Source organism: Sitophilus oryzae, unplaced genomic scaffold (assembly GCF_002938485.1).
Source record: "Sitophilus oryzae breed Bouriz unplaced genomic scaffold, Soryzae_2.0 scaffold_1494_pilon_pilon, whole genome shotgun sequence".
NCBI lineage: Eukaryota > Metazoa > Arthropoda > Insecta > Coleoptera > Curculionidae > Sitophilus > Sitophilus oryzae.
Window position 1 is genome coordinate 1,020,086 of NW_022146163.1, and position 26,838 is coordinate 1,046,923.

The 26,838-nt window shown below is 32.4% G+C and overlaps 1 protein-coding gene across 1 annotated transcript in view; it reads left to right on the forward strand.

Moving 5' to 3' along the window:
- Positions 1-26,838, forward strand: part of LOC115877471 (myosin-VIIa) — a 123,333-nt gene that overhangs the window by 73,785 nt on the left and 22,710 nt on the right. The window contains exons 3-13 of the mRNA XM_030893625.1: positions 5,878-6,138; positions 8,695-8,849; positions 11,056-11,213; positions 12,139-12,389; positions 14,039-14,267; positions 15,893-16,939; positions 18,451-18,770; positions 18,835-19,061; positions 22,404-22,809; positions 24,281-24,483; positions 26,144-26,403. Of these exons, the coding sequence (XP_030749485.1) occupies positions 5,878-6,138; positions 8,695-8,849; positions 11,056-11,213; positions 12,139-12,389; positions 14,039-14,267; positions 15,893-16,939; positions 18,451-18,770; positions 18,835-19,061; positions 22,404-22,809; positions 24,281-24,483; positions 26,144-26,403 (3,517 nt within the window). The remainder of the gene's footprint in view (positions 1-5,877; positions 6,139-8,694; positions 8,850-11,055; positions 11,214-12,138; positions 12,390-14,038; positions 14,268-15,892; positions 16,940-18,450; positions 18,771-18,834; positions 19,062-22,403; positions 22,810-24,280; positions 24,484-26,143; positions 26,404-26,838) is intronic.

The window sequence follows — 26,838 nt, forward strand, 5'->3', positions numbered from 1 at the left end:
CACGAAGCAGGTCAAGGTCGTGCTTCCTAGCCTAACTTTGTCGTGTTTCGGCTTATCTCCGGTTGTTTTGGCCTATTTCGGTTTGTCTTGACGTACTCAGGTCTTTAGGCGCCTTGAAACTACTCGTGAAATTGCGGAGAAAGGCGTGGGGTATTTTTTTTGGCGTTTCCTGTTGTCTCGTCCAAATTCGTTTCGTTTCGAACTGTTTCCACGGCGTGTCGGTATCTATACCCGAGACAAAGGACTTTTTTCATAAATCTCACTGAAATAAGTAAACCTAGACGTTTCTAAAATATGTGTTTTTACGAACTAATAATTTATTCTTGTGATAAAAGTATGATCCACATTCTACGGACATTTTTAAAAAGCAATGTTCTCTTATTGTTTTAAGAGAAAACTCTCTCTCTCTCTCTCTCTCTCTCTGTAAAATATACTTTTTGTATGTAATAATAACATGGTTTGATATAAATCCATTCAAAAATAAGGACTAATTAGACGATTTTTTAAATAGTTTAACACCATGGATTATCACCTATAAAAGGCGGTCCGCCAGAACAGTTAGTCACTGTTACCCTGCAGTTTTACGATTTTAAGTTATGGAAATATATTTTTTTACTATATTATAATTATTAATATTAAACAATGATTAAAACTAAGTAAACTTGTGTAAGCTTACAGGAATATCCAATTTAATCTAACATCGATGACTTTTTTCTAAATGCACTCTTTTTTAATTTTCGTATCAGTTTAATATAGTGGTATTACATAACACTCCATTACAAACTGGTGATATTTATTCATACTCCATGTTTACTTATTTTTCTGAAGCCACCACAAAGGTTGACCTTGATTGCTTCGCGAAGTAGACGAAGAATATAAACGCAGAATATAGAGAATAAAAATTTTGTCGAAACTGATCGAAACCTTTCCTGAGACAATTCAAATAACAATAAACAACAAACAACCAATCCCAATGTGTCTCGTCGTCTCGGTCTATTTCAATCTATTTCGGAGTGTACGGCCGGGAAAAGCCGCAACCCTAAGAAAAGCATTGAGTTTACTTCCCAAATATTTCGAGAAATGCTTCGCGAAATGTTTCACGAAATGGGTGTTTATAATTGCGAAAATGGGTGTTTATAATTGCGATGTAAGTAAATTAAATAATTGCAATTTATGGTGCATATTTAATTAACTAGTTACTCTATTTTATTCTTCCGGTGATATTTCTATCCTATTACGTATATAAATTGAAGCCCCTATGACATTATCTAGCTTCTTAAATAGAAATAAAGCAAACGCAGCCTAACTTGGTCTTCAATACGATCAAACAAATTAGCATAGACAACGTAAAAGCGTTAGTATTATCGTATTATTAGATAAAACGACTAAATTATATGTCTCTCCACGAAATGCAAATGAGCAATTTCTATAATTCCTAGCAGTAAGCGTACGATTATGTGGAACAAATGTGCTACGTTGACCTACTTTATATTCCTTTATTTTTGTTAGAAATAAAATACAGAGGAAATTCAGTTCATACAGATATGATTCCTCAATTTGCCGTCTCCAGCGAATATACTGGTCTATTGCGGTTAAAAAAAATTAGTACCTATGTATGTCCATTTATACCTCAAAAACAGTAGGACTGATTTTAAATTTTAATATTCCTTAATTTGTTGGATTCGTCTCTATTTCAAATAGATGACTAACTGTTAAAATTTCGGAAAAATTCACGACAAAAAATCATGCAGAAAATTATTTTTTTAATAAATTTGGTATGGAACTTTGACCATCTTCCGCAATTGACAGCTCACGTCACGCACGCTTATAGCTTATTTGCGATAATTGATGTCCACTGTAGGTCAGTGACATACTAGAAAGTATCCCATCTGACCATCTTGTCGGAGGTCTGCCTCTGCTAGAAGCAGAAGCAGAGGCAGCGGCCAAGACAGCATCCTGTCTTGGCCGCCATTCTACTATTAGCCTGGTTCATCTATCGCCCGTTCTTCTGGCAATATACCCAGCCCAGTTCCATTTGACTTAAGCAGATATATATCATCTGTTATTTGTGTACGCTGTTTTATAACTGTATTGGGTGTCTTGTCTAGAGATATAACAAGCATTGTGTCTTGTCTAGAGATATAACAAGCACTCTTTCCATAGCTCGTTGGGCTACACCGATTTTTTCTATGGATTTTTTCGTCAGTGTAATTGTCTCTGCACCATATGTAAGTAGTGGTACAACGCACTGATGGAGCACCTTCCTCCATTTCACTATTCCGAAAAAATAGCAAGATAAGTGTTCGGCATTTAACGTTTTATTATTAAGAAATTAAAGATAAAGGATTATACTATATCCGTATTGTAGCACATTTACTTCTTAATTTTTAAGATTTTGATAGTCAAACATCAACAAAACATTCCTTATATTTGGACAAAAATGTTCTCGAAGATAAAGACATAATTTAAAATTCCGTTACAATACGGAAATAGATTGAAGTTTTGTGATTACAGTGATATATAATTTATATGGTTTTGTAACAAATTGCTCGCTATTTTATGGCAAATGCTGAAGCTCTGCAAACCTTAATCAAGCCTTAATCAAAGCAAGTGTGTTTGGAATTTTGAGTATGGCTCAACACGACAGGATCGGCCTAAGCCTTAGGCAGTTTTCTGAAATATAATATATATTTCCTTCGACCACACACCCGTTTTACCCGACCTTTGAGAGCAACCCGAACAGTACAGCGTAATAGACTTTTAAGCACATTGGTAGATCTGATTTTAACACATCTTAGTTTGCCGAATGCTGCCCATGTTAGAACCTATTCTTTGTATCTCGCAGGTCTGGTTGTCGTGACCAATTTGTCACGACCAATTTCGTGCCCCAGATATTTATATGAATATACTATACTACTTATTCTATATTTGCTCCGTCCACCGCGACATTTCCACTAATAACAAGATTGGTCATTAGTTTTGACGTTTAAGTGTTTCTAGCATAATAAAAAGCACATAAAAAATACTTGAAGCGAAATATAAACAAAAATATAAAGAACAAATGACAACAACTGTCAAATCGATTGGTCCCAATCACTCCAGATCGTCCCGTCAATCAATCATCCGTACAAGAAGAACTCATACTTCACTTATTCACGGTTGGGCGGTACGAATTTAGCCGTGTTAGCTAGTTATATAATATAAAATCAAAATAACTACTCAAGAAAGGAATAATTGACAGAATTGACAGGGCCTCGGTCCTATTACAAGAAGAAGAAGAAGAAAGTAAGTACATACTCAGATTTTACTTAATTTTACAAATTTTACTGTGTAAAAATAAATTAATTATTTATTTTAGCGACCTGAAACCCGTTTGATTAGATTATTAAAATTTAAATTCAATAAATAAAAGACAAATTTGCAATGATTAAAAATAGTCTACCGTTCAGTTATTAAATAGAAATTGAGATACCTATTACAGACTTAATTATTACTTTTTTATTATACAAATAGACAAGTTATTTTCAAGGCTTATGTTTCCATTTATACTTATAGAACTTTATTTTTTATAAAAAATATTTTAAAGGAAGTCAATAAAGCATTTCTCATGTCAAGCTGAATGCAATTTAAAGTTTATCCTTGTAAAGCAAGTATTTTTTTATATTTGTGAAATATAAAGATGCAAGATAAATACTGCTTGTTTTTACTGTTATAATTAGAATAGGCCATTTAGAATATGACTTCTTTTGGTCTCTTCTCGGGTACCAGTGAATAATTTTTGGTGAACCATCCTTCACCAGTCCTTCTCGCGAGGTGATCTACTCCTGGCCATTTAAGGAATTTAATTCTGTAGATCAGATCGGTTTTATGAGTGAAATGCTGCCTAACATATCAAGCTATACATTGCTTTGTAGACATTTGTGCTATTTGAAGTTTGCTTGTGATTTCTTATTTCAATTCCAATTGCAAGTATTACATATTACCACAGATAACATAAATTGCTGCCTATTTTATGGCAAATGCTGAAGCTCTGCAAACCTTAATCAAGTCTTAATCAAAGCACGTGTGTTTGGAATTTTGGGTGTGACAACACGAGAGGATCGGCCTTAGGCAGATTTTTGAAGTATAATATACAGGGTGGTCCGAACTGTATTCCGGAAACTTCGACAGCATATTCTGCAGATAAAAATAAGTAAATAAGTTGGTATAAATGTATGTCCTAAAATGCTTAGTTTCGGAGATACAGGGTGTAGAAGTTTCATTTTTATTTAGGTTTTTTCCAAATAATTTCTGAAGTAACGTCAATATATGGATGAAAATTTGTATCTGGGAGTTTTTTGGCATGAGAAATTTTATTTTGATGTCAATATAACTGTTACTTGTAGGTAGCGCCACATACATGTGTTTTAACTGTTTTGAAGAGTAATAAATTTTCCTCCGTACCTGTATGAAACTACTGACTGAAGAAATACACATTTCCGTGATTTTTTAAGTAAAAAATGTTTCTTGGTAAAAATCGCTACTTGCAACCGTTTCCAAGATATTTAGAATTAAAACAGTCAATACATGTCATTATTGACAAAAAATAAACATGTTCAGTAGATAGTTATTTGACTGAAATTATAAATTTGGGAACTTTTTATTTGTTTAGATTAATCATAAATTTTTCTTGGAAAAAATTATGGTAAAACAGTTTCTACTGTAGAACAATTGGCACGAAAACATTTAAAAATTTATGATTTCAGTCTATTAACTATTTTTATATGTTTAATTTACAATAAGTAATATAAGAGTAATATTTATGTCAATGATGACAGGTATTGATAATTTCGATTCCAAATATCTCGAGAACCATTACTCGTAGTGATTTTTACCAAGAGAGCTTTTTTACATAAAAAAACTTCGTAAATGTATATTCTTTTACTCACTAGTTTTATACAGGTACTGACGAAAATTATTGCTGTTCAAACCAGTTAAAAAATATGTAGGTAGCGCCCTCTACAAGTAGGTGTTAACACCATAATCAAATTTCTCATGTCAAAAAACTCTTAGACAACAATTTTCACTTATAATATCACAAGAGCTTAAATTATTTTCGGAAATTTTTTTGAGGGCACGAATATTTTGAAAATTATCCCGAGTCGAAGACGAGGGATAATTTATATGACATATTATGTGTTTTGTCATTTTTAATAACATTTTTTTTAACATGGCAATTTCGAAGAAATTCATATGTAGGTATATCTAACATATTTCCTTAAATAAAAAATATTACCAACCTTAGTTACATCAAATGCTAAAACTCAAATGGGTAATATTTCAATATATAGACATTGTAGTTCATTCACATTATGATTGTAGATCTTATGTTTACCTTTTCAACTGTCAAAAAATTTCCACTAAAGTTTCGTGGCGCCTCGAAAAAATTTCCGGAAATTTTTTCAGTTGTCATGGTAACTAGTCAACATTAAAGCATGTTATTGGTTGAAAGGTAGAGGTGTGAAATTTTCATCGAAATATTGACGTTATTTCAGAAATTATTTGGAAAAAATCGATATAAAAAATCTACACGAAACTTCTACACCCTGTATCTCCGAAACTAGCATTTTAGGACATACATTTATACGAACTTTTTTACTTATTTTTATTTTCTGAATATGCTGCCAAAGTTTTCGGAATACAGTTCGTACCACCCTGTATATTTTCTTCGACACACCCGCTTTACCCGACCCCTGAGAGCAACCCGAAAGGACAGCGTAATAGACTCTTAAGAGTCATAGTACTTTACCAACTAACTTCGAATATACTATACCATTAGGACACCTTTATGTTTACATATTCCCCTCAAAATTCATCTTTTGTTCTCGTCCGTTCCAGGGTGACTACATCTGGATCGAACCCGTGACCAATGGCGAGTTCGACGTGGCGATCGGCGCGCAGGTGCTGCAAGCCGAGGGGCGCAGGGTGTACGTGCGCGATGACGACGGCAGGGAGCAGTGGCTCTCGCCGGAACGGCGCATCAAGGCGATGCACGCCACCTCCGCCCACGGCGTCGAGGACATGATAGGGCTGGGCGATCTGCACGAGGCCGGCATACTGAGGAACCTGCTCATTCGGTACAACGAAAATGTCATTTATGTGAGTAGTAATTTTTATAATTATTTGTTTCCCTCTCCTACGAATTTTCTGTGTTTGTCTCATTATTTTTTTTTTCATCAAAATGTTTTTTTTTGGATATTACTAGGGATTGGAGTTAATGGATTTTACCTATCGATAAATTATCGTAATTCAGCTATCGATATACAGGGTGTTTCAAAAAATATGTGCCATCTCTCGTGGCGAGATTCCTCACGTAAAAATAAGATTTATTTTTCATATCAACATAGGTCCGATTCTGCATTGTTTCGTAGCTATAGGGTGTTAAAGTCTTAATAATCTTTCGATTTATTATTATTTTCTTCCAAGTATTTTTAGTGATTCGAATGAAATTTTGAGATGATACTATAAGTGATACATATTTTAATGCTAAAAAAGTGTCGACAGATTCACCAGGGACGTGCATATGGGTTATCACTGGAATATTTTACAAAAAAAAAAATAATCTGCGCCATTGACTTTTTCTCTTTTGATATCAAAATTGTGTAGGTCGTTTAATGCCGATTAGAAGTTGTCTTTTGATATTTTGTCGAATTCGGCCTCCTTGATGAAATAAACGCATTTTTATTTATCACAATTAATAAAATTAAAATAAAAATATAATTAATAAATTATATATTTTACCTAATTTATTAATAAATATTATTAATATTAGTTCTTTTATTACTATAAGTCTAAGTTTCATATAAAAAATAATGGTATTTTAGATAATTCCAAAAAACATAATTTTAGTAAGTTAAGTTAAAGTTTCAACATCCTGTAATTCTAAAACTATGCATTTCCAAACCCATGTTTATAGGAACTTTTTTCATATTTTTTGATGAGGAATCAATGAGTATTTATTTAAAACTTTCACAAGTTAATGATATTAACATTTTTTAAAGGTTGTCATTAGGCTTGGATCAAGGCAAATTAATAACATTGCGTTTATCCCATCAAGGAGGCCAAAATCGACAAAATATCAAGAGACAACTTTTAATCGGCATTAAACTGCTTATAGAATTTGGCTAACAAGAGAAAAAAGTCAGTGGCGTACATGCTTTTTTTACAAAAAATATTTCAATGAAACTCATATGCACGTCCCTGGTGAATATGTCGATACTTTTTTAGCTTTAAAATATGTCGCATTTATAGTAACTTTTATTTAAGAAAATTATATAATCGGAAAAATATTAAAACTTAAACCCCTGTAACTACAAAACAAAGCAGAATCGGACCTATGTTGATATGAAAAATTAATCTTATTTTTACGTGAGGAATCTGTGCCCCACAAGAGATGGCACATGTTTTTTGAAACACCCTGTATATTAGTTTGGTATATGGTATGTACGGGTATGTAACTGTAGCTCTAATAAAAAAAGGGAAAATATTTTAAGTTCTACAGGATGGCTCAAAAAAGTGTGAGGGATCGGGATGACTTTTTTTAAATGGAACACCCTTATATGATTGCATTTTTGGCTTTCTTTCTGATTACATAATCCTAAAATATTAAAATATGTTTTGATAGTTTTAGAGATAATAATAAATAAATACATAAAAATATATTTGTTGCCTTTTGGGAGTCTTGATCTATCTATGACACTGTATGTTATTATTTATTAAAAAATGGTCAATATTTCCTGTTCTATATTGAGCTCTGTTTGAATGTGTGAAATCAAATGGTATGACATTTGTCTTTGATTTCAAAGTAAATTTTATCAATTATACAATCATTTAACGATATGAAAACTAGCATACATAAAGGTTATTGTGATTATCTGTAATAACAGTAATACAAATAACAAATATATCTTTATAATAACATAATCGAAACCGTGTAATTTAAATTCAAACTAATAAGATTGTTTTATATGGTCCGAAGGCTATAGCCATGGAGGAGCCAATAAGGTTAGCGCTAGTGAAAATGGCCATTTGTAGTTATTGACCGCATGAGTGAAATGATACACGCAGAGGCTGTCGACCGTATCGATGACATTCGAATAAAAAGTAACATCACAAACATCATTGATTGATAAAAAATATTTTTTTTTCAAACATCACAAAAGTATTAGTTGTTGCGACGTGATTGACAATATCAAAAAGTCATTTTAACGCCTAGGCACAAAAGTAAAGCATTCTTGCACCATGTTTACGCCTGAGCACAAAAGTACGAAAATATATTATTATGCTGACATGAAGTATACAATTCAACTGGTGTAACCATAGTTTCTCGATATATAGTTACTTACAAGGTATTACTTTTAAATCTTTTTATCTGTAACGTTTGAAATTGTTTAAAAAATTATTTGTAGCTTTTGGAAAAAAGCCTCGCCACAAAAGGTATATCATTTTTATTCCTAATAAAACTAAAAATATACTATTTTCAAACGTTACAAAAGTATTAATTTGTGCGACGTTATTGGCAATATAAACAGGTCATTTTAACGCCTAGGATTTCTTCTTCTGTGGCCTAGGCATAAAAGTAAATATCTTTTACGCCTAAGCACAAAAGTACAAACATATATTAAACTGACATTTTTCTTTATGTATTTTTTACAGACGTACACTGGATCGATTTTGGTTGCCGTCAATCCCTACCAGATTTTACCAATATACACTGCCGAGCAAATCAAGCTTTACAAAGAGAGGAAAATAGGAGAATTACCACCTCATATTTTTGCAATTGGTGATAATTCATATGGTAATATGAGAAGGTAAGGCCCAAAACATATTAGCTACTACAAGGCTACTACCAAACAATCGAAAAAATCGGCGTCAAAGAAGGCTGTGGAATGACAATCTATAATAATTTTGACGAGGACAATCTTTAGACGTCATTTACTTACTATAAATTGACATATAACTTGTCAAAAATTCTTTCTATTCTTGTTTGCGGTTGTTTTTATCCGCTATAGCAGTGTTCCAATCATTCCAATCTAAACTTGTTTCCTTTATCTATGATGACATTACATGAAATTAAATTTCAAATTAGCAATTATTATCTGATCATGATAGGTGATGGTAATCTGCTAAAGTTTATTAAAAGACAAATCTATTGACAAATATACAGGATTTCCCATCTAATCAAACAGCCAAAAAATCATAAATATGTTTTTACGTAAAAGAGGGTTTAAAATTTTACAGAGACACCTATCTCCATAAATAAATAGCAAATAGAAGAATCATAGGTGTACAAATTATGATGTTTATATGACAAGTTACAAGCAACTCTTGTTATATGTGGGTGAAAGTAGACATAATTCTAAAATATAGTACATTCTTGATAAGGAAAGTTGTTACAAATGTTAAGGCAGTTTAATATATTCATAATAGTTATGTTCTTTGTTTTATGGTAAATAATCAAGTACCAATTATTAATAACCTTGTTGGTATCATAGGGAAAAAAATGCTGTTATGTAGCAATTTATATTTATATTTGTATTTTGCCGGTATTTAAAAGCTAAAACTTATGTATATGTCATTCAGAGTAATAAAAAGTGAGAATTATGGAAAATAATACATATTATTATGACAATGTAATTCCAACGCACGATCGCCTTAGAAAATTATTATTATTGTTGTGTATAAAATTAATGACAGCCGATATATTTCTTTTAAAGCTGATTCTAAAAGAAATCCTACAAACATTTACTGTAGTTCTGAGTCAGAACCAGAGATGGGCAAACACCCGGTATATTAAAATTTGGGTAAATACCCGATATTTTGCATACGGTATATACCCATTGGGTAAATACATTGAATTTCGGTAAATACTATACCGGGTGCGTCTAGAAAGTGACCATCCCCTATAACTTTTTTATTTTTTCAGATAAAAAAAACGAGACTTGGTACGTTAGTATATGACATAAATTAGGTTTGATTGACGTATTCAATTGTTTTTGGTCACTTCCTGTTTTACTGGAAATGACTACACCTTTTGATTTTTAAATGGCATCCTCGGTATATTTCTATTTTATTCGATAGAAAACTGACACTTTGAATAAAATGACATATCATATGTCAACTTTTGACATTTTCGCTTAAAAAATCGTATTTTAAATTTTTATCTAGTGTTGTTAAAAACACTAATTTTTAACCAAGAAACCTTGGAAAATAATTTTGATCGTCTAATGTTTTTCGTGTCCTCTCTTGGCCGGTTAAAAGATGCCCAAATCGTATTTTTCATAATATCTCAATTTTTTTCAAATGGAACAAGGGTGGCTTATTAGCATATTTGGAAAAAACATTTTTTACGAATAATTTGATACCACACACTTGTTATTTCGAGTCAAATTGTCGTTATGAACCGCATGTTACAATTTCAAATAAACCATATGTGAAAAGGTCAAAAGTTGACATATCATTCTACTAAGAGTGTTGTTTTTTATCAAATAAAGTAGAACTATACCGAGGGTTAGGTGCAATAGGATATATTAGGTGAATAATCGAATTTTACAAGGAGATTTCCTTACGAAATATACTCTAAATGGGTATATACCCTACACCTTTGGGGTATATACCAGGTAGGTATATACCCATTGGGTATTTACCCAACGTCCATCACTGATCAGAACTATAGTAAATTTTTGTCATAACTGACCGTCAGGGTTTAAATATTAAGTTTAGTTATTACGACCCCTATTTATAATAATATTTCAATGTATGGCCTTAGAAATATATTTTTTTTATTTTTATCTCTCTCTATATATTCAAATATTTATTTTTAGTCTCTTTATTGTTTTTTATGTTCATTTTTTATCTTTGGTTTTATTTTTAGATATTTTTTTTTATTATTTTCAATGTATGTCTGTAAAAGCCGACTTTTTATTATATTGCTGGAAGAACGTGGTGTAATTAAATTTTATAATCTACATGTTTTATTTAATTTTTAATTCCTCTTCTGTTTTATTTCTATTCCAGATATGGTCAAGATCAGTGTATAGTAATATCTGGGGAATCGGGAGCTGGCAAAACAGAAAGTACAAAATTAATTTTACAATATTTAGCGGCTATTAGCGGGAAGCACTCTTGGATCGAACAGCAAATTCTGGAAGCCAACCCTATATTAGAAGCTTTTGGTAAATTTACTTAGACCTAGAAGGGCTAGAAATAAATAACTAACGTCTCAACTAAAGCTTGATTTTCGTGCATCCGTTATCCGACGATACGATGACACGATATTAATTTTATTGGTTGAATTTAAAGACTTTGATTGGTTAGAAAATTATGCATTTTTTGAATTTACTGCATTTTCATGCCTCCGTTCATCGGATGTACGATTTGCTAGCGATTGATGTCATTTTATATTTTCATTTCCATAACGATTTCGCTGTTTTACTAATAGTCTAAGAGCTAGCAACGTTTTCGAGAGAGAATTTTAAAAAAGCTGGTTCTTTTTGCAACATATCTTTTGTTATGCTCTCCTGAACACAGTGTGGACCGTGTGGCTGCCGGTAGACATTGCGTTCACATCATATCTGTATTCAACATCTGTTCACTACTGCCCATCACAAATACGCCCTGTATTTCAGGAACTAAGGAGGCTAGGACAAACCTATGTGTAGCATATTTAGTTTCATAAAAAAGTAGCACAGTAATGTGAAAATCGCATCATTATATCTCTACTCATTAACGAGAAATCCCATAAAACACATGAAAATGGGATATCCTGTACAGATGTTATGCGCAGTTGTGAACCGCAGTAGTTTATCGGCAGCCAGACGGCATGTACTATTTTTATTTTCATTAAAGTGAGATTAAATTTGTCAAAAAAGTGTCAAAACGTCCATTATCGTACGATCAATGGAGCTCTTTCTCCGTTGACGGGCTGGAGTAAAAAATTTACGGATGAAAAGTGGCGCGAAAACTCTAGCCACCATCGTATCAACGAATGACGGACGCATCAAAATCAAGCTTAACGCTGTAAATGTAAAAAAATGTAAATTTTTTAATATTTCTTGCAAACAATGTTGAAAATTCCTAACCCATCTTTTTCTGCTACAGGTAACGCAAAAACTGTAAGAAACGATAACAGCTCGAGGTTCGGCAAGTACATAGACATACATTTTAATGCAAACGGGGTCATAGAAGGTGCTAAAATCGAACAATATCTACTGGAGAAGAGTAGGATTGTGTCGCAGAATCCGGAGGAGAGGAACTATCACATATTCTATTGTTTATTAGCAGGTTTAGGAAAGGATGAAAAGAGGAAATTGGAACTCGGCGATGCTAGTCAATTTAGATATTTAACTGGGGTGAGTTAACTCTGTGAATTATATTTCATTGAAACAGATGAATTGAACGGGTTATTGTAATAAATATTGATACTGATAAGTAGTGATGTGTCGGTATTTGAGTAACGCGATTTTGGAGCGGTATTTTTTTGTAACGTCGTGTCGCGCTCCACAACGAATCAGGAACCTGTTACTGAAGAACGACGATCATAATGACGACAAAATTATAAATTATTTATAATTTGTAAATAAATTATTTATAATCGCACTTGAAGTTAGCTCGAACCGTAGTAATCGCATAGCGACGTGTTTAGCTCCAGCCGTCGCGATTTCGTCGGTCGCCAACATTAGTATCTGGAACTGGTATGTCCGTAGCGCCGCGCGATCTCGATCGGGACGTGTTCGCTCAAGCCATCGCGCTCCTAGAGTTATAGTTCCCTGTCGCGAACAGAAGTAACTGCTGTAACTGGGCATCGACGCTCGACCTCGGCGGCCACAAGGCGGCGACCTACTTCGCTCCAGCCGTCGCGCTCTTAGAGTTTTAGTTCCCTGTCGCGAACAGAAGTAACTGCTGTGACTGATTATCGACGCTCGACCTCGGCGGCCACGTACTTCGTTCCAGCAGTCGCTGGAGCGCTTCTAGGGCTTCGGTTTTGCCTGTCGCGATTTGGTCCGGTACTATTGGCGTTGGTGCTCCCGTCGCTACGTTACTTTCGAAATAGCAATTTTTGGTATGTACTAGGCATGGTATAAAATAGTGTTGTTTGAAAGATGAAACGCAAAAGCAAATAAAATAAAATAAAAATATTTTATTTGCTTTTATACATTTATATAAGTTTTATTGTTTATATCTATTTTTAAGGTTAGGTTAGACCAATAAACAATTTTTTTTGACAGTGCTTTGGACTTTGTTCTTAATTTTAACATTAAATATATTATATTACAATACACATAAATATGAGCCGTTCATTTTATTTAAACGAAAATTGATAAAGAAAAGAAAATAACAAGGAATGTCATCGTTTTTCTAAAAATGAGATAAGTTGGCTATACACAATTATAAACTCGATATTCGGAAAATGAGTGGCGGATAAAAGTTACATTAATCTACAAATATAGATAAGTTAGATATATTTTAGCGAGGACCGCAACACTTTGGAAGTCGGAACCTCGGTTACAAAATCGCGGTATTTTTCTGGAACGGTCGCTATTGTAACGCGACTCATGTGGAACCGGTATTCCCATCACTACTGATAAGCCACTCAACTATAAATCAGTTTTATTAACTAGTAACTAGTGTTTTTCTTGCCTTTTATCCTTCAAATTTATATTTATTAATATTTAAATTTACACATTTTTTCAAGATTGCGAAGTCTAATAATTCAGAATTATGGATTTGTGGCATATCATGTCATTACAATAAGCCCTTCAATTTTAAGACTGAAAGTTTAAGCCCAGATATTGGTTTAAATGAAATAAATCTCAGAAAAAAACTCCAAAAAAATATTTAATAATTAATTATTAATTAATCACACATGTTTTATGATTGAAAAAGAAAACTGCATTATAGTGACCTTTGGAGCAATAATTACTTTTTTGATGCCGTTTTTTTCCCAAACGTATGGCATTACAGTAACGGTAATTATAATAAATGATTTATTATATTTTAGGGTGGGAGTATTACTTGCGAAGGTAGGGATGACAATGCCGAATTCGCAGATATTAGAAGTGCAATGAAAGTATTATTATTTTCCGATCAAGAGATCTGGGAAATAATAAAACTACTAGCGGCTTTACTACATATAGGCAATATAAAATATAAAGCTACTATCGTTGATAATTTGGACGCCACAGAGATTCCTGATCCAACGAATGTTCAAAGGGTCGCAAATTTATTAGGTATGCTAAATAATAAACTTTTTTATTATGCGTGGTGCGTGGCACATTCACAATTTTGTGAATGCAACTTACCAATGAATTTTTAAATTATTTTTTATATCACTACTACTATTGGTTTCAGTTTTTGTTATATTCAAAACACACATTTACAAAATATACATTACATATATTTACAAAATTTTCTCAACGATTACATACCGTGCTGGCAACTCTTATTTTTGCTTCGGTATTTACATGTGTGGAAGTAAATCGCATAGGGATCTTATTAAGTCGGAGTGAGAGAAATGCGACGGAGTGCTGTTGCGGCGCTGCCACATTTCCCTGACATGCCTTTTCGTATCAAGTAAAGTAAAATCACGATCGCAAACCGCTTATTTTTAAAATACTTTTTTTCGAAAACAACTGGATAAAATCATTAGATATGTTTCTGAGCATCCGAAATGGATATCGTTATAAGGATATCGTTAGGGTGTTCATTTTTTTTATAACCAGAAAATTTCAGTAATGGCGGTAATTTATAAACTCAACTTTTAAACACATAATACGCGATAACTCAGGAACCACTTTAGATATTGAAATTTCTTTTATTTTGAAGTTCGGATCTTTTACATGTTTAAATAAGAAAAATTCAATAGCATTGTTTTTTTCCATTCAAAAATTTTAAAAACCCCGTCCATTTACTTTTAGTGCATAGCAATTTTCAGCAGTCGTGTAACTTTTTTATTTATAAAGATTTTTACATACTGTCTCCGAAGAAAATAAAGCAGAAATATTAAGAAAGTTTTTGAAAAATAAAATACAATCAATTGTTTCTAATGGATTTTGAGATATAGATTTTTGAATTCAGAGTTCTAATAGCGCGACCACTGTCGAACACCAACTCAATTCCACTTATTTTTACTAAAATTGCAAGTGTTTTTAACTTGCACTTAAAAATTTACAAGATATAGGGAAAATTACGACTCGCTTATCCTTTTCTACGTCTCTTAGCAATGTGCACAGTTTCTTGGTTTATTTTATATGTTTAGCAACTTTTTTACTGTTCTCTCTTTGTTCAGTACATTATAAACGCCTTGTACTCTTCTTACATACGGAAATCTCGACCCAAAACTAACATTTACCGGCCCTTAGTATAACAACAAATATTTTACTGATAACCCATATGCTCTCTGGTGAATGTGTCGATACTTTTTTAGCATTAAAATATGTAGCACTTATAGTAAACTTATACCCTCAAAACTTCATTCGTATCGGCTAAAAGCACTTGGAAGAAAGTATATAATAAATCGAAAAAAAACTATTAAAATGAAGACTTTAACCCTCTGTATAGCTACGAAACAAAGTAGAATCGGACCTGTAGTGATATAAAAATAAAACTTATTTTTATGTGAGGAATCCCTACGAGAGATGGGACCTGTTTTTTACCACCCTGTATTATTGTTACAATGTGTTATACAAACAGTGATCCCCATCAAGCGATAGTCTTATTCTTTCCGTAATGAGTAATATTGGCAACAACAGATTTATTCATTATTGCAGAATTTTCTGCATTAGTACATACTTCTGCATCCGTTGTTGGGTCATCAAACTTAACGTCTGTATGACTTTATTCAATCACATTTTAGGTGTTCCTGTTCAGCCACTAATCAACGCTTTAACAAGGAAAACCTTATTTGCCCATGGCGAAACCGTCGTATCTACGCTATCCCGAGACCAAAGCGTAGACGTCAGAGACGCGTTCGTCAAAGGCATCTACGGCAGACTTTTCGTATTCATCGTAAAGAAAATTAACTCCGCAATATACCGACCCAAAGAACGACAAAGGAGCTCCATAGGCGTACTAGATATATTCGGTTTTGAGAACTTCAACCATAACAGTTTCGAGCAATTCTGCATCAACTACGCCAACGAAAACCTTCAACAGTTCTTCGTCAGGCATATTTTCAAATTAGAACAGGAAGAATACAATTTGGAAGGAATCAACTGGCAGCATATTGAATTCGTTGATAATCAGGATGCTTTAGATCTAATAGCTATCAAACAGCTAAACATCATGGCTTTGATTGATGAAGAAAGCAAGTTTCCTAAAGGTACGGATCACACTATGTTGGCGAAACTCCACAAACAACACGGGGCTCATAGAAATTATTTGAAACCGAAAAGTGACATTAATACGAGCTTTGGTTTAAATCACTTTGCCGGAATCGTGTTTTACGATACAAGAAGTTTTCTGGAAAAGAATCGCGATACGTTCAGCGCCGATCTTCTTCAACTCGTCACCATCAGCAATAACAATTTCCTTCAGCACCTTTTCCACGACGATATTGGAATGGGTTCGGAAACAAGAAAAAGAGCACCGACATTATCGACACAGTTTAAAAGATCTTTGGATTCCTTGATGAGGACTTTATCAAACTGCCAGCCGTTTTTTATCAGGTGTATCAAACCAAACGAATTGAAGAGACCGATGGTTTTTGACAGGACTCTCTGTTGTCGACAGTTGAGGTATTCTGGCATGATGGAAACTATTAGGATACGACGAGCTGGATATCCTATTAGGCATACTTTTGGAGAGTTCGTTGAAAGATATAGGTTCCTTATATCGGGAGTTCCTCCAGCACACAAGGCTGATTGTAGAATAGCTACTTCTCGAATATGTCAAATAGTTTTAGGTAAGTACATTAATGTTAATACTTTTATTAGTGTTTAAACTGTGTATTATAAAATTTCTAAGTATACCTATGTGGCGGATTCATCTCTCCAAAAATGTCTTATATGGGTATTTCGCCACTGCAAGAAAATCTACAAAATAAAATAGTTATTTTTTGTAAACACTGCTGGCGTTAATTCAACGGATACTAATTGTCAGCAGTGGTCTACCAATAAACAAATTCGCCTAACGGACAAAAAATGCTTAACGTTTCGAAAAGTTTATCTCTTTCCGTCGTCAGAAGCAAAAGAATAATACAAAGAACAAAGAAATAAACTATTTAAAAAATTTAAATGCAACTATTCGAAAACCCTTTAGTTTTTTTTTAAACAGATACGTCTACAAAAACCGTTGACGTTCTGTTAAAATGACAGTATATCAAGTTAAACTTCAAAATTAACAATTACTACCTGATAACAATTACTTAATAAGGTAAAACCAAAAAGCTTCAAACTTTCTGTATTATTATTTTTAATTTTAAAGTATGTTTATTTCAGTGGCGGCTCGTCAGGGTAGGCAAGGTAGGCGGCGCCTACCCTAAAATTTTGGCAGAATTTAAGCGGTTTATTACATTACATTATTTACTATTAATGTTGCCAGTACATATAAATACTGTTAATACACGGAAGTGTGTTTTAATAATCAATATTATTTTAATATTTATGGTCTAAAATACCTGTTCACCTGCATATTTTTGAGAAAAACCCTGTTTTCTGATTGGTATCAGCAAAACGCCCACTAGCGGACATTTTTCGAACTTGAAAATAATTTCCAGCGATTTCTCTTGGTCGATTTACTTATAAGAATTTTTTTCCCAAATTTATACGATAAGTAGTTTCTGAGATACAGCCGGCGTCCATTCTTAATTGGCCACCCGGTACTTGTACATTATGTCATTACGTTGAATGCTGTTATTTTTGCTTTAGTTTTGTCCTAAATATTCTTGAGCTATGTTTTTAACCCAGAGATAACATATATTTACAAACTGGGTTAGGGTATTATGTAAATTAAGGGGGGGGGGGGGCAAATAGACGCAACTAAAATTTTGTCGCCTACCCATTCACAAGGGTCACCAGCCGCCACTGGTTTATTTATGTAATGTTCTTTAAAATCAAAGAAGCGATTGCCATAACATTACTAACATCTACAGATGCGTGAGCAATACATTTAGTTTTAATAGATTGTATAAAAAAAGTCTTTTTTATTTTTATTTTAGAGGCTATCGCTTCTTTCATTATAATTTTGGCGTTGTTAAAATCTATTCTGTGCTCTGTGTCCCGTGAATGCTGACAAATCTTAGATTTGTGAAAGTCGCCCTTTCTTAAATAATCTTTATGTTCTTTAATTCGAACACTTAAGGGTCTAGATGTTTCACCAATATATAATTTATTGCATTCACATGGGAATTTGTATATTACATTTTTTGTTTGTTGTTCAGTATTCATTGGTTTAGTGTTGTGTGTTTTCTTATAGGAAGATCTGATTATCAGTTAGGAAACACCAAAGTTTTTCTCAAAGACGCTCACGATCTGTTTCTCGAACAAGAACGAGACAGAGTACTAACAAAGAAAATTCTCATCATACAAAGAAACATTAAAGGATGGGTTTATAGAAGACGATTCTTGAGATTAAGGGCTGCTACCGTAATAATACAAAAATACTGGAAGGGCTACGTTCAGAGACAGAGATATAAGAGGATGAGAGTTGGTTATATGAGATTGCAGGCTCTCATCAGAGCTAGAGTGTTGTCTCATAGGTTCAGGCATCTTCGGGGTCACATTGTTGGTCTGCAGGTATAAAAATATTTAAATTTTTAAATAATAATGTCGATTTATTTGAATCTTGTATAATTTATAGGCTCATGCAAGAGGGTATCTAGTTCGTAGAGAATATGGTCATAAGATGTGGGCTATTATTAAGATACAGTCAAACGTGCGACGAATGATAGCTCAAAGGAAGTACAAGAAACTGAAATTTGAGCATAAGAAGCATGTGGAAGCGTTGAAATTGAAGCAAAAGGAAGAAAGGCAACTTAAGGATGCTGGAAATAAAAGGGCGAAGGAAATTGCTGAACAGAATTACAGGTATGTTGAAATAATGTTAAAATAATTTTACTAACATATCCTAGATTGGTGGGAGGACAGGTTTAAGAGATTAATGTAATTTTATTTGCTCAAATCAAATCTACAAATGAAAATACTCTTAAAATAGAATCAATTATTGCTCTTTTATTTCAGTTCGAATTGTTCTAGATTTTATACAAAGAAAGACATAGGTAACTAATTTATTACGCAAGTATATTGTTTCATTTAAAGTATGTTTCATAAACTAACACAAATTATAATCTACTTTTGAACTAAAATGACAGACTCACTATCAAGTATTTTCCCCTTGGACAAACATTACCATAAATATGTAAAAAAATTATAACATTGATATCATAAACTGAAATATTATGCATTTGTATGGTATTTTAATCCCATATAATCGGAGTCTACATACAAAAAAAATATTCAGATTTTAGGAATAGTATTGTATTTTTCAGTGAACTTTATGAAATATTCAGTATAATTGTTAACGGAGCCATCAGGTATATTTCTGATTTTAACCAACCGATATAATTTTGCTAATTTATTATATTGTTTAATTTAAAGTCTGTCAAAAATAAGAGAAACTATAATATACTTTTGAATTAAAATGGCAGACAACTGTCGCTGTCAAGTATTTTCTTGTTGGACAGACTTTACCATAATTATGTAAATATATTTTTATAACCTGCGTCTCATAAACTGAAATATTATGCGTTTGTGTTGCATAACACAAACGCATAATATTATTAAAAAAATTAATTCCATCAAAGTCTATATGCAAAAAAAAATATTAGAACTGAAATTTTAGCAGCAGTATTGTATTTTCTACTAATTTTTTTAAAAATCTTGAATATAAATGTTAGTAGACCCGTTAGATATAGTTAGTTATAATTTCTTGAATTTGATGTGCCGTAAATTAAGTTTGATACTCACGATACTCTTAGTCTAAGAGCTAGCAACGTTCTCGAGAAAGTATTTTAAGACGTCTGGCTCTTTGATATATCTTTTACTATGCTCTCTGGAACAGCATGCGGCCCGTCTGACTGCCGATACCCGTTGCGTTCACTACTGCGCATCGGAAGAAGATCCTATATTTTTTATTAATTTAGTCCTATAAATTCTAGTATTGAATATAAATCGTACATGTCTCCATAGCGCAGTGGTAGAGTTTCCTATCACGAACCGATGATTCAGAGTTCAAATCCGGGTCAGGTCAAAGACTTTTTTATTTTATTTTCGTTTATATTCTGATAGTAAAGTTTTAAATAATTCTGGTAATTAAATAAAAACAAATATTTAATACTTTACTATCAGAATATAAACGAAAATAAAATAAAAAAGTCTTTGCCCCGACCTGGATTCTAACTCTGAATCATCGGTTCGTGGTCTCTACGCCCTACGCTATGGAGACATGTTCGATTTATATTCAATACTAGAATTTAAAGGATTAATAAAAATATAGGATCTTCTTCATTTACCGGCAGTCAGACGGGCATGCTGTTCTAGAGAGCATAGTAAAAGATATATCAAAGAGCCAGACGTCTTAAAATACTTGTTTTTCCGACGTTGCTAGCTCTCGTACTATCTTCTCTGTACTGAATTGAACTGATTGATTTGGAGAGTGAGTGCTATAACTGGTCTTGGGAATAATCGGTTGATTTCAATCTCGAGTATTGGTCGTCGAGGATTTCAATAATCGGATATTCATCCGAAGAATTCTTGGTCATAATTTTCTTTGTTTACATAATATTTTAAAACATGAACTACTCCAAGGCCTGTATATCTCGATTAATACCTGAATAATGCTCAGTGCCTTTTTGCTTGTTGTTTGTTAACACACTGGTACCTGAATGACCTAGGTTGTGCCAAACTTTTCATAGGTTGCGCTTAATAACGTATTTATTTTGTTTAACTCTGATTCTAAGATTTATCTGGCAACCTTTCTGGCCAAGTTTGAAAAATTCGGAGAATTACTTGTTTTTATTTGAAACTATTTCAGCATAAATCCTAAATCGTATCCTCCTTGTATTTTATCCTAAATCCTTGTATTCTCGATTCTCGTGAGCACGGTATGCCACATTATATACGGAGTAGTATACCGAAAAAAGTGGCTCACTCTTATAACTTTTTTATTTTTCACTGGAAATGACTACAACTTTTTATTTTTAGATGTTTTTTAAATGACCTCGGTATATTTCTACTTTATTCAGTAGAAAATGACACCACTCCGAATAGAATGACATATCACATGTCAACTTTTGACATTTTTGTTTTAAAAAATCGTATTTGAAATTTCAATCTAGAGTACCATGGCTGTGTTAAAAACACCATTTTTTAATCAAGGAGCCTTGGAAAAATAGTTTTGATCGCTAATGTTTTCCGTGTCTTGTCCTGGCCGGTTAAAAGATGCATAAATCGTATTTTTAATCATATCTCGATTTTTTCAAATGGAACAAAGATGGTTCATTAGCATATTTGGAAAAAGGATTTTTTACGAATAATTTGGTACCACACACTTGGTATATCGCGTCAAATTGTCGTTATGAATCGCATGTTACAATTTTAAATAAATCATATGCAAAAATGTCAAAAGTTGACATATGATATGTCATTCTATTCAGAGTGTCATTTTCTATCGAATAAAGTAAAAATATCCCAAGGGTGCCATTTAAAAATCAAAAGTTGTAGTCACTTCCGGTGAAACAAAAAGGACCAAAAACAATTGAATACGTCAATTAATCCTAATTTATGGCATATACTAACATACCAAATCTCGTTTTTTTATCTCAAAAAATAAAAAAGTTATAGGGGTAAGCCACTTTTGAGACGCACCCGGTATACATAAGGAGGATTTGAATACTCGAATTTATTATCAAGTATTTTTCTCTCCATTTGATCCCATTACTAGTTAAAACTAGGAAGACACACAATCATTTTTATTCCAAATATTACGACATCTTTTTCAATTACTTCTACTAAACCAATTTTTATGAAACACTAATAGTCTAAGAGCTAGCAACGTTTTCGAGAAAGTATTTTAAGAAAACTGGCTAGAAAGCTCTGAGCTTGGCTCGCATTTTAAGAAAGGACTAATATAGGATCTTCTTTCAATGCGCAGTAGGGAACACAACGTTTACCGGCAGCCAGACGGGCCGCATGCTGTTCCAGAGAGCATAGTAAACGATATATTAAAGAGCCAGCTTTCTTAAAATACATATTTTCCCGACGTTGCTAGCTCTCGTACTATAAGTATCAGTGACAATACAACAATATGAACATTTAAACCATTTACAATCCCTCCAAGATATCTTTTTTATTTTTATTTATTTACTTTAGAGAACGAATATACGAACTGGAAAGAAAAGAAATGGAACTGGAACTAGAAGAACGAAAACGAGTGGAGATAAAGAAGAACCTGATCAACGACGCTGCGAGAAAAGCCGACGAACCCGTTGACGATTCCAAATTGGTAGAAGCCATGTTCGACTTCCTGCCCGACAGTTCCAGCGAGGCTCCCGGTCCAGGCAGGGAAACGTCAGTCTTTAACGATTTACCGACCCAAACGAATGAAAATGAAATCATTAGTCCTATACAGACCGTTTCTGATGATGAAGAGGATCTGAGCGAATTCAAGTTTCAGAAATTCGCGGCTACTTATTTCCAGGGCAATATGGGACATCAATATTCTCGAAAGCCGCTTAAACATCCATTGTTGCCACTTCATACGCAAGGAGATCAGTTGGTAAGATGATAATTCTCTAGATAGATATACCATAAGCTCGTATTTATAGACTCGGTGCATTTCCGATTTTTACAGCGCTCTGTACGGCAGAACTGTCGGACTAAATTTATTTCACGCCGTCCCAGTTACTGTTCATGTTGATCGCATTGAAATAGTGGCTATGTCATAATATTTAATTATTTTGGTTTTTGCTAGTGCAGGTATTGAAACTATAAAAGTCTCAGGTACGAAGTTTTTGTGATAAAACGCTGGTTCGGGTAGTAAAAATTAAGTGAAAAAGAACGCGAACGCGAAATCGTTGTGTTGTAATAATTTCAAATAATAATAAATTTGCTAAAAAAATTATTTATGTGGTATTTATGGTATAATATGGTATTTTACGGGATTCTCTGATGCACCAAGTCTATAGTATATTCTATGGTAAATATAAGATCTAGTATCTTTAAGAAAAAAACATTCCAAATTATAAAATAACGATTCGAACTAGATATTAATCATTTTACCACACTAAAAAAACATTTAAGTAAATAATTTTTTTAAAAAGTAGTTCCTTTTTGTTATCTGACAAGCGTTAAGATTGATTTTCATGCATCCGTTATCCGACGATATGATGATACGATATTAATTTTATTGGTTGAATTTAAATACTTCGATTGATTAGAAACGGTTAACCAATCAAAGCCTTTAAATTCAATCAATAAAATTAATATCGTATCATCGTATCGTCGGACAACGAATGCATGAAAATCAAGCTTTAAATGTTACATGACATTAAAATTAATTCAAACTTTTATTATTTATTTATCATTGGATGAACAACAAATTCTTTACAAACCGATAACGGATGTTTTGATCACTGTAATCTAACCTTACTTTCTTGTTGGCAAATTTAGGACATTTATCTTTATCAGGCAGGGGTTTCTCCTCCTAGCTCTATTATTCTCTTTGTAGTATATACCGGGTGCGTCTCAAAAGTGGCTCATTCTTATAACTTTTATTTTTTTCAGATCATAAAACGAGATTTGATGTGTTAGTATATGACATGAAATAGGATTGATTGACGTATTCAATTGGTTTTGATCACTTCCTGTTTCACCGGAAATGACTACAACTTTTGATTTTTAAATGGCACCATCGGTATTTTTTTACTTTATTCGAAAAAAAATGACATTTAGAATATAATGCCATATCATATATGTCAACTTTTGACGTTCTCTCTTAATAAAAAGTATTTTAAATGCCATGGCTGTATTAAAATAAATATAAATTAAAATAATAAAATATTAAAATAATAAACCAAACCAAACACTAATTCTTAATCAAAGTCTTTGGATTCAATCAATAAATATCACTAGGAAGTTACCCTTAAGGCGCCAAGCGCATACCGTGGTATTAATGACTATCTTAAATGTACTCGACTTCCTTCATTACTTCTTTATTAAGACCAACTTTATAATTGTTTTTATTTCAGGCTGCTCAAGCACTTTGGGTGACCATACTCCGGTTTACCGGAGACCTACCAGAACCTCGCTATCATACCATGGACAGAGACACTACTTCTGTCATGTCTAAAGTGACGGCAACGTTGGGTAGAAATTTCATAAAAAGCAAAGAATTCCAGGAAGCTCAATTGATGGGTCTTGACACGGACTCGTTTTTGAAACAGAAACCTAGGTATAGTCTGTGAAACGAATAACTCTATAGTTTAATTTTATTAGGTTAGCAACTTGCGGCCATTCTGACGCAATGCCGTCTCTAATAGAACAGCCTCGAAGCGAGATTTATGACGTCACGCTAGTTAGATACTACGGATTAATAAATATGTTGTAGAATATATGGAAAACATAATAATTCCTCGTATTTTTGGTTTGTATTTTAAAAATGATATAGTTTACATGAAATATACATAATATACAGTTAATAAATACAATATATATACCTATTTATAGTAATAAATAACTTTCGCAAATAAACCAAATAAACTATGAACTATACAAATGCAGCAAATGTTTTACAATATACAAATAATGAATAGATACATAAGATAATGGGTAAAATGTAAAATATATTTTAAATTTTGGGGTTTGAAAATCGATCTAATTTAACAAACAACACATTCAATATCTACTACTTACTATGGCTGAAATCGTATTCCATAGTCAATGTAGATAGTTTTAGTGTTAAGAATAATAATTTTAAAAAATACGTGGTCATCTTTTGACAAGTTTATATTAGTTTATTAATTGCAGTAAACATTATGTGGTGTGAATATTTTATATGTAATTTTTTGGATTATATTCGACACTATTTTTTTCATATGACACAACACTGATGAAGGCTATGATGTTAGCCGAAACGTTTTTTTAACCAAAAAAATGAAAAAAACAAATGAAAACTTAATCAGCGTTTTTCCCGAACCTAAATCCCAAGAAAATAAAAAATTTTAGAATAATTTTACATATAAAATGACAGCGATCTTTATTTCATAGCCATCGCTGCAGCCTTTTTTCTATGATATTGTATTATTTGCAAATATAATTTTTCGAATATTGATACTTGCAAAATATACATATACATTTTGTGAATGCAAATAATAATACATCACTATTAGTAGATATTGAATGTTTTTTGTTAAATTAGATCGATTTTCAAACCCCAAAATTTAAAATATATTTTACATTTTACCCATTATCTGATGTATCAATTCATTATTTGTATATTGTAAAACATTTGCTGCATTTGTATGGTTCATAATTTATTTGCCAAAGTTATTTATTACTATAAATAGGTATATATATATATTGTATTTATTAACTGTATATTATGTATATTTCATGTAAACTATATCATTTTTAAAATACAAACCAAAAATACGAGGAATTATGTTTTCCATGTATTCTACAACATATTTATTAATCCGTAGTATCTAACTAGCGTGACGTCATAAATCTCGCTCCGAGGCTGTTCTATTAGAGACGGCATTGGTCTGATATTTAGAAATGTTAAAAGCTGATGACATTTTACTTTTGACAATTGTGTTGATTTTTGTAAGAAGAGGAAGAACTGTCACTTGTTTTTGTTCCTTTTCTATTTCACGAAAGTAAAAAGAGTTACCTATCTGATTCGTTCAGGCACTCAATTTAAAGAATATCAGTAACTTTTTTGACAGAGGAATTTTATATTTACCATGTTGGTAAAAAATAACGGTCAAAATTCAAAGTTATTCATTTTATAGACTATATGACTAGTGACTGATTTCTTTTAAACTCGATTAATTATCAGATCAAGCAAAATATATTGGATTAATTTTTTTCTAAGACAAAATTATTTTTAGGTCAATCAGAAATAAACTGGTGTCATTAACATTGAAAAGAAAAAATAAACTTGGCGAAGATGTGAGAAGGAAACTGCAAGATGAAGAATATACGGCTGATAGTTACCAGTCTTGGTTGGAGTCCAGGCCGACCAGTAATCTGGAAAAGCTTCATTTTATTATCGGACACGGTATACTAAGAGCGGAATTGAGAGACGAGATTTATTGTCAGATTTGCAAACAGCTTTCGAACAATCCATCGAAATCTTCGCATGCAAGAGGTAAGTTTAACTTTTTTTTATGTATAATTGAGACTTACATCACTTTTTTGAGTATAGAATTATTATTATAGTTATATTATAGAGGAAAATCAATAAAAGCTAACGTGCACGTCATCAAAATATCTAACAAATGCAAGTCGCAATGTTGTCACTGTTACTGTTTTTTTACTTCGATTTTAGACAAGTAATAAAACTCACAATTGAGTCACTATTTTTCACTTCAATTTTAAACACAATATACAGTTTTTTATATCTACATTATTAAATACACAAAATTCTATTTAAATGAAGTTATTAGCAAGTTCTCTGAAGCCAATTTTTATTGATTTCTCTATATTAGATGAAGCTAGTTTATGATATTCTTTTACTTAACGTAAATAACCTATACATTTTAATATAACATGCTTATCATAAACTGAAATATTATGCATAACT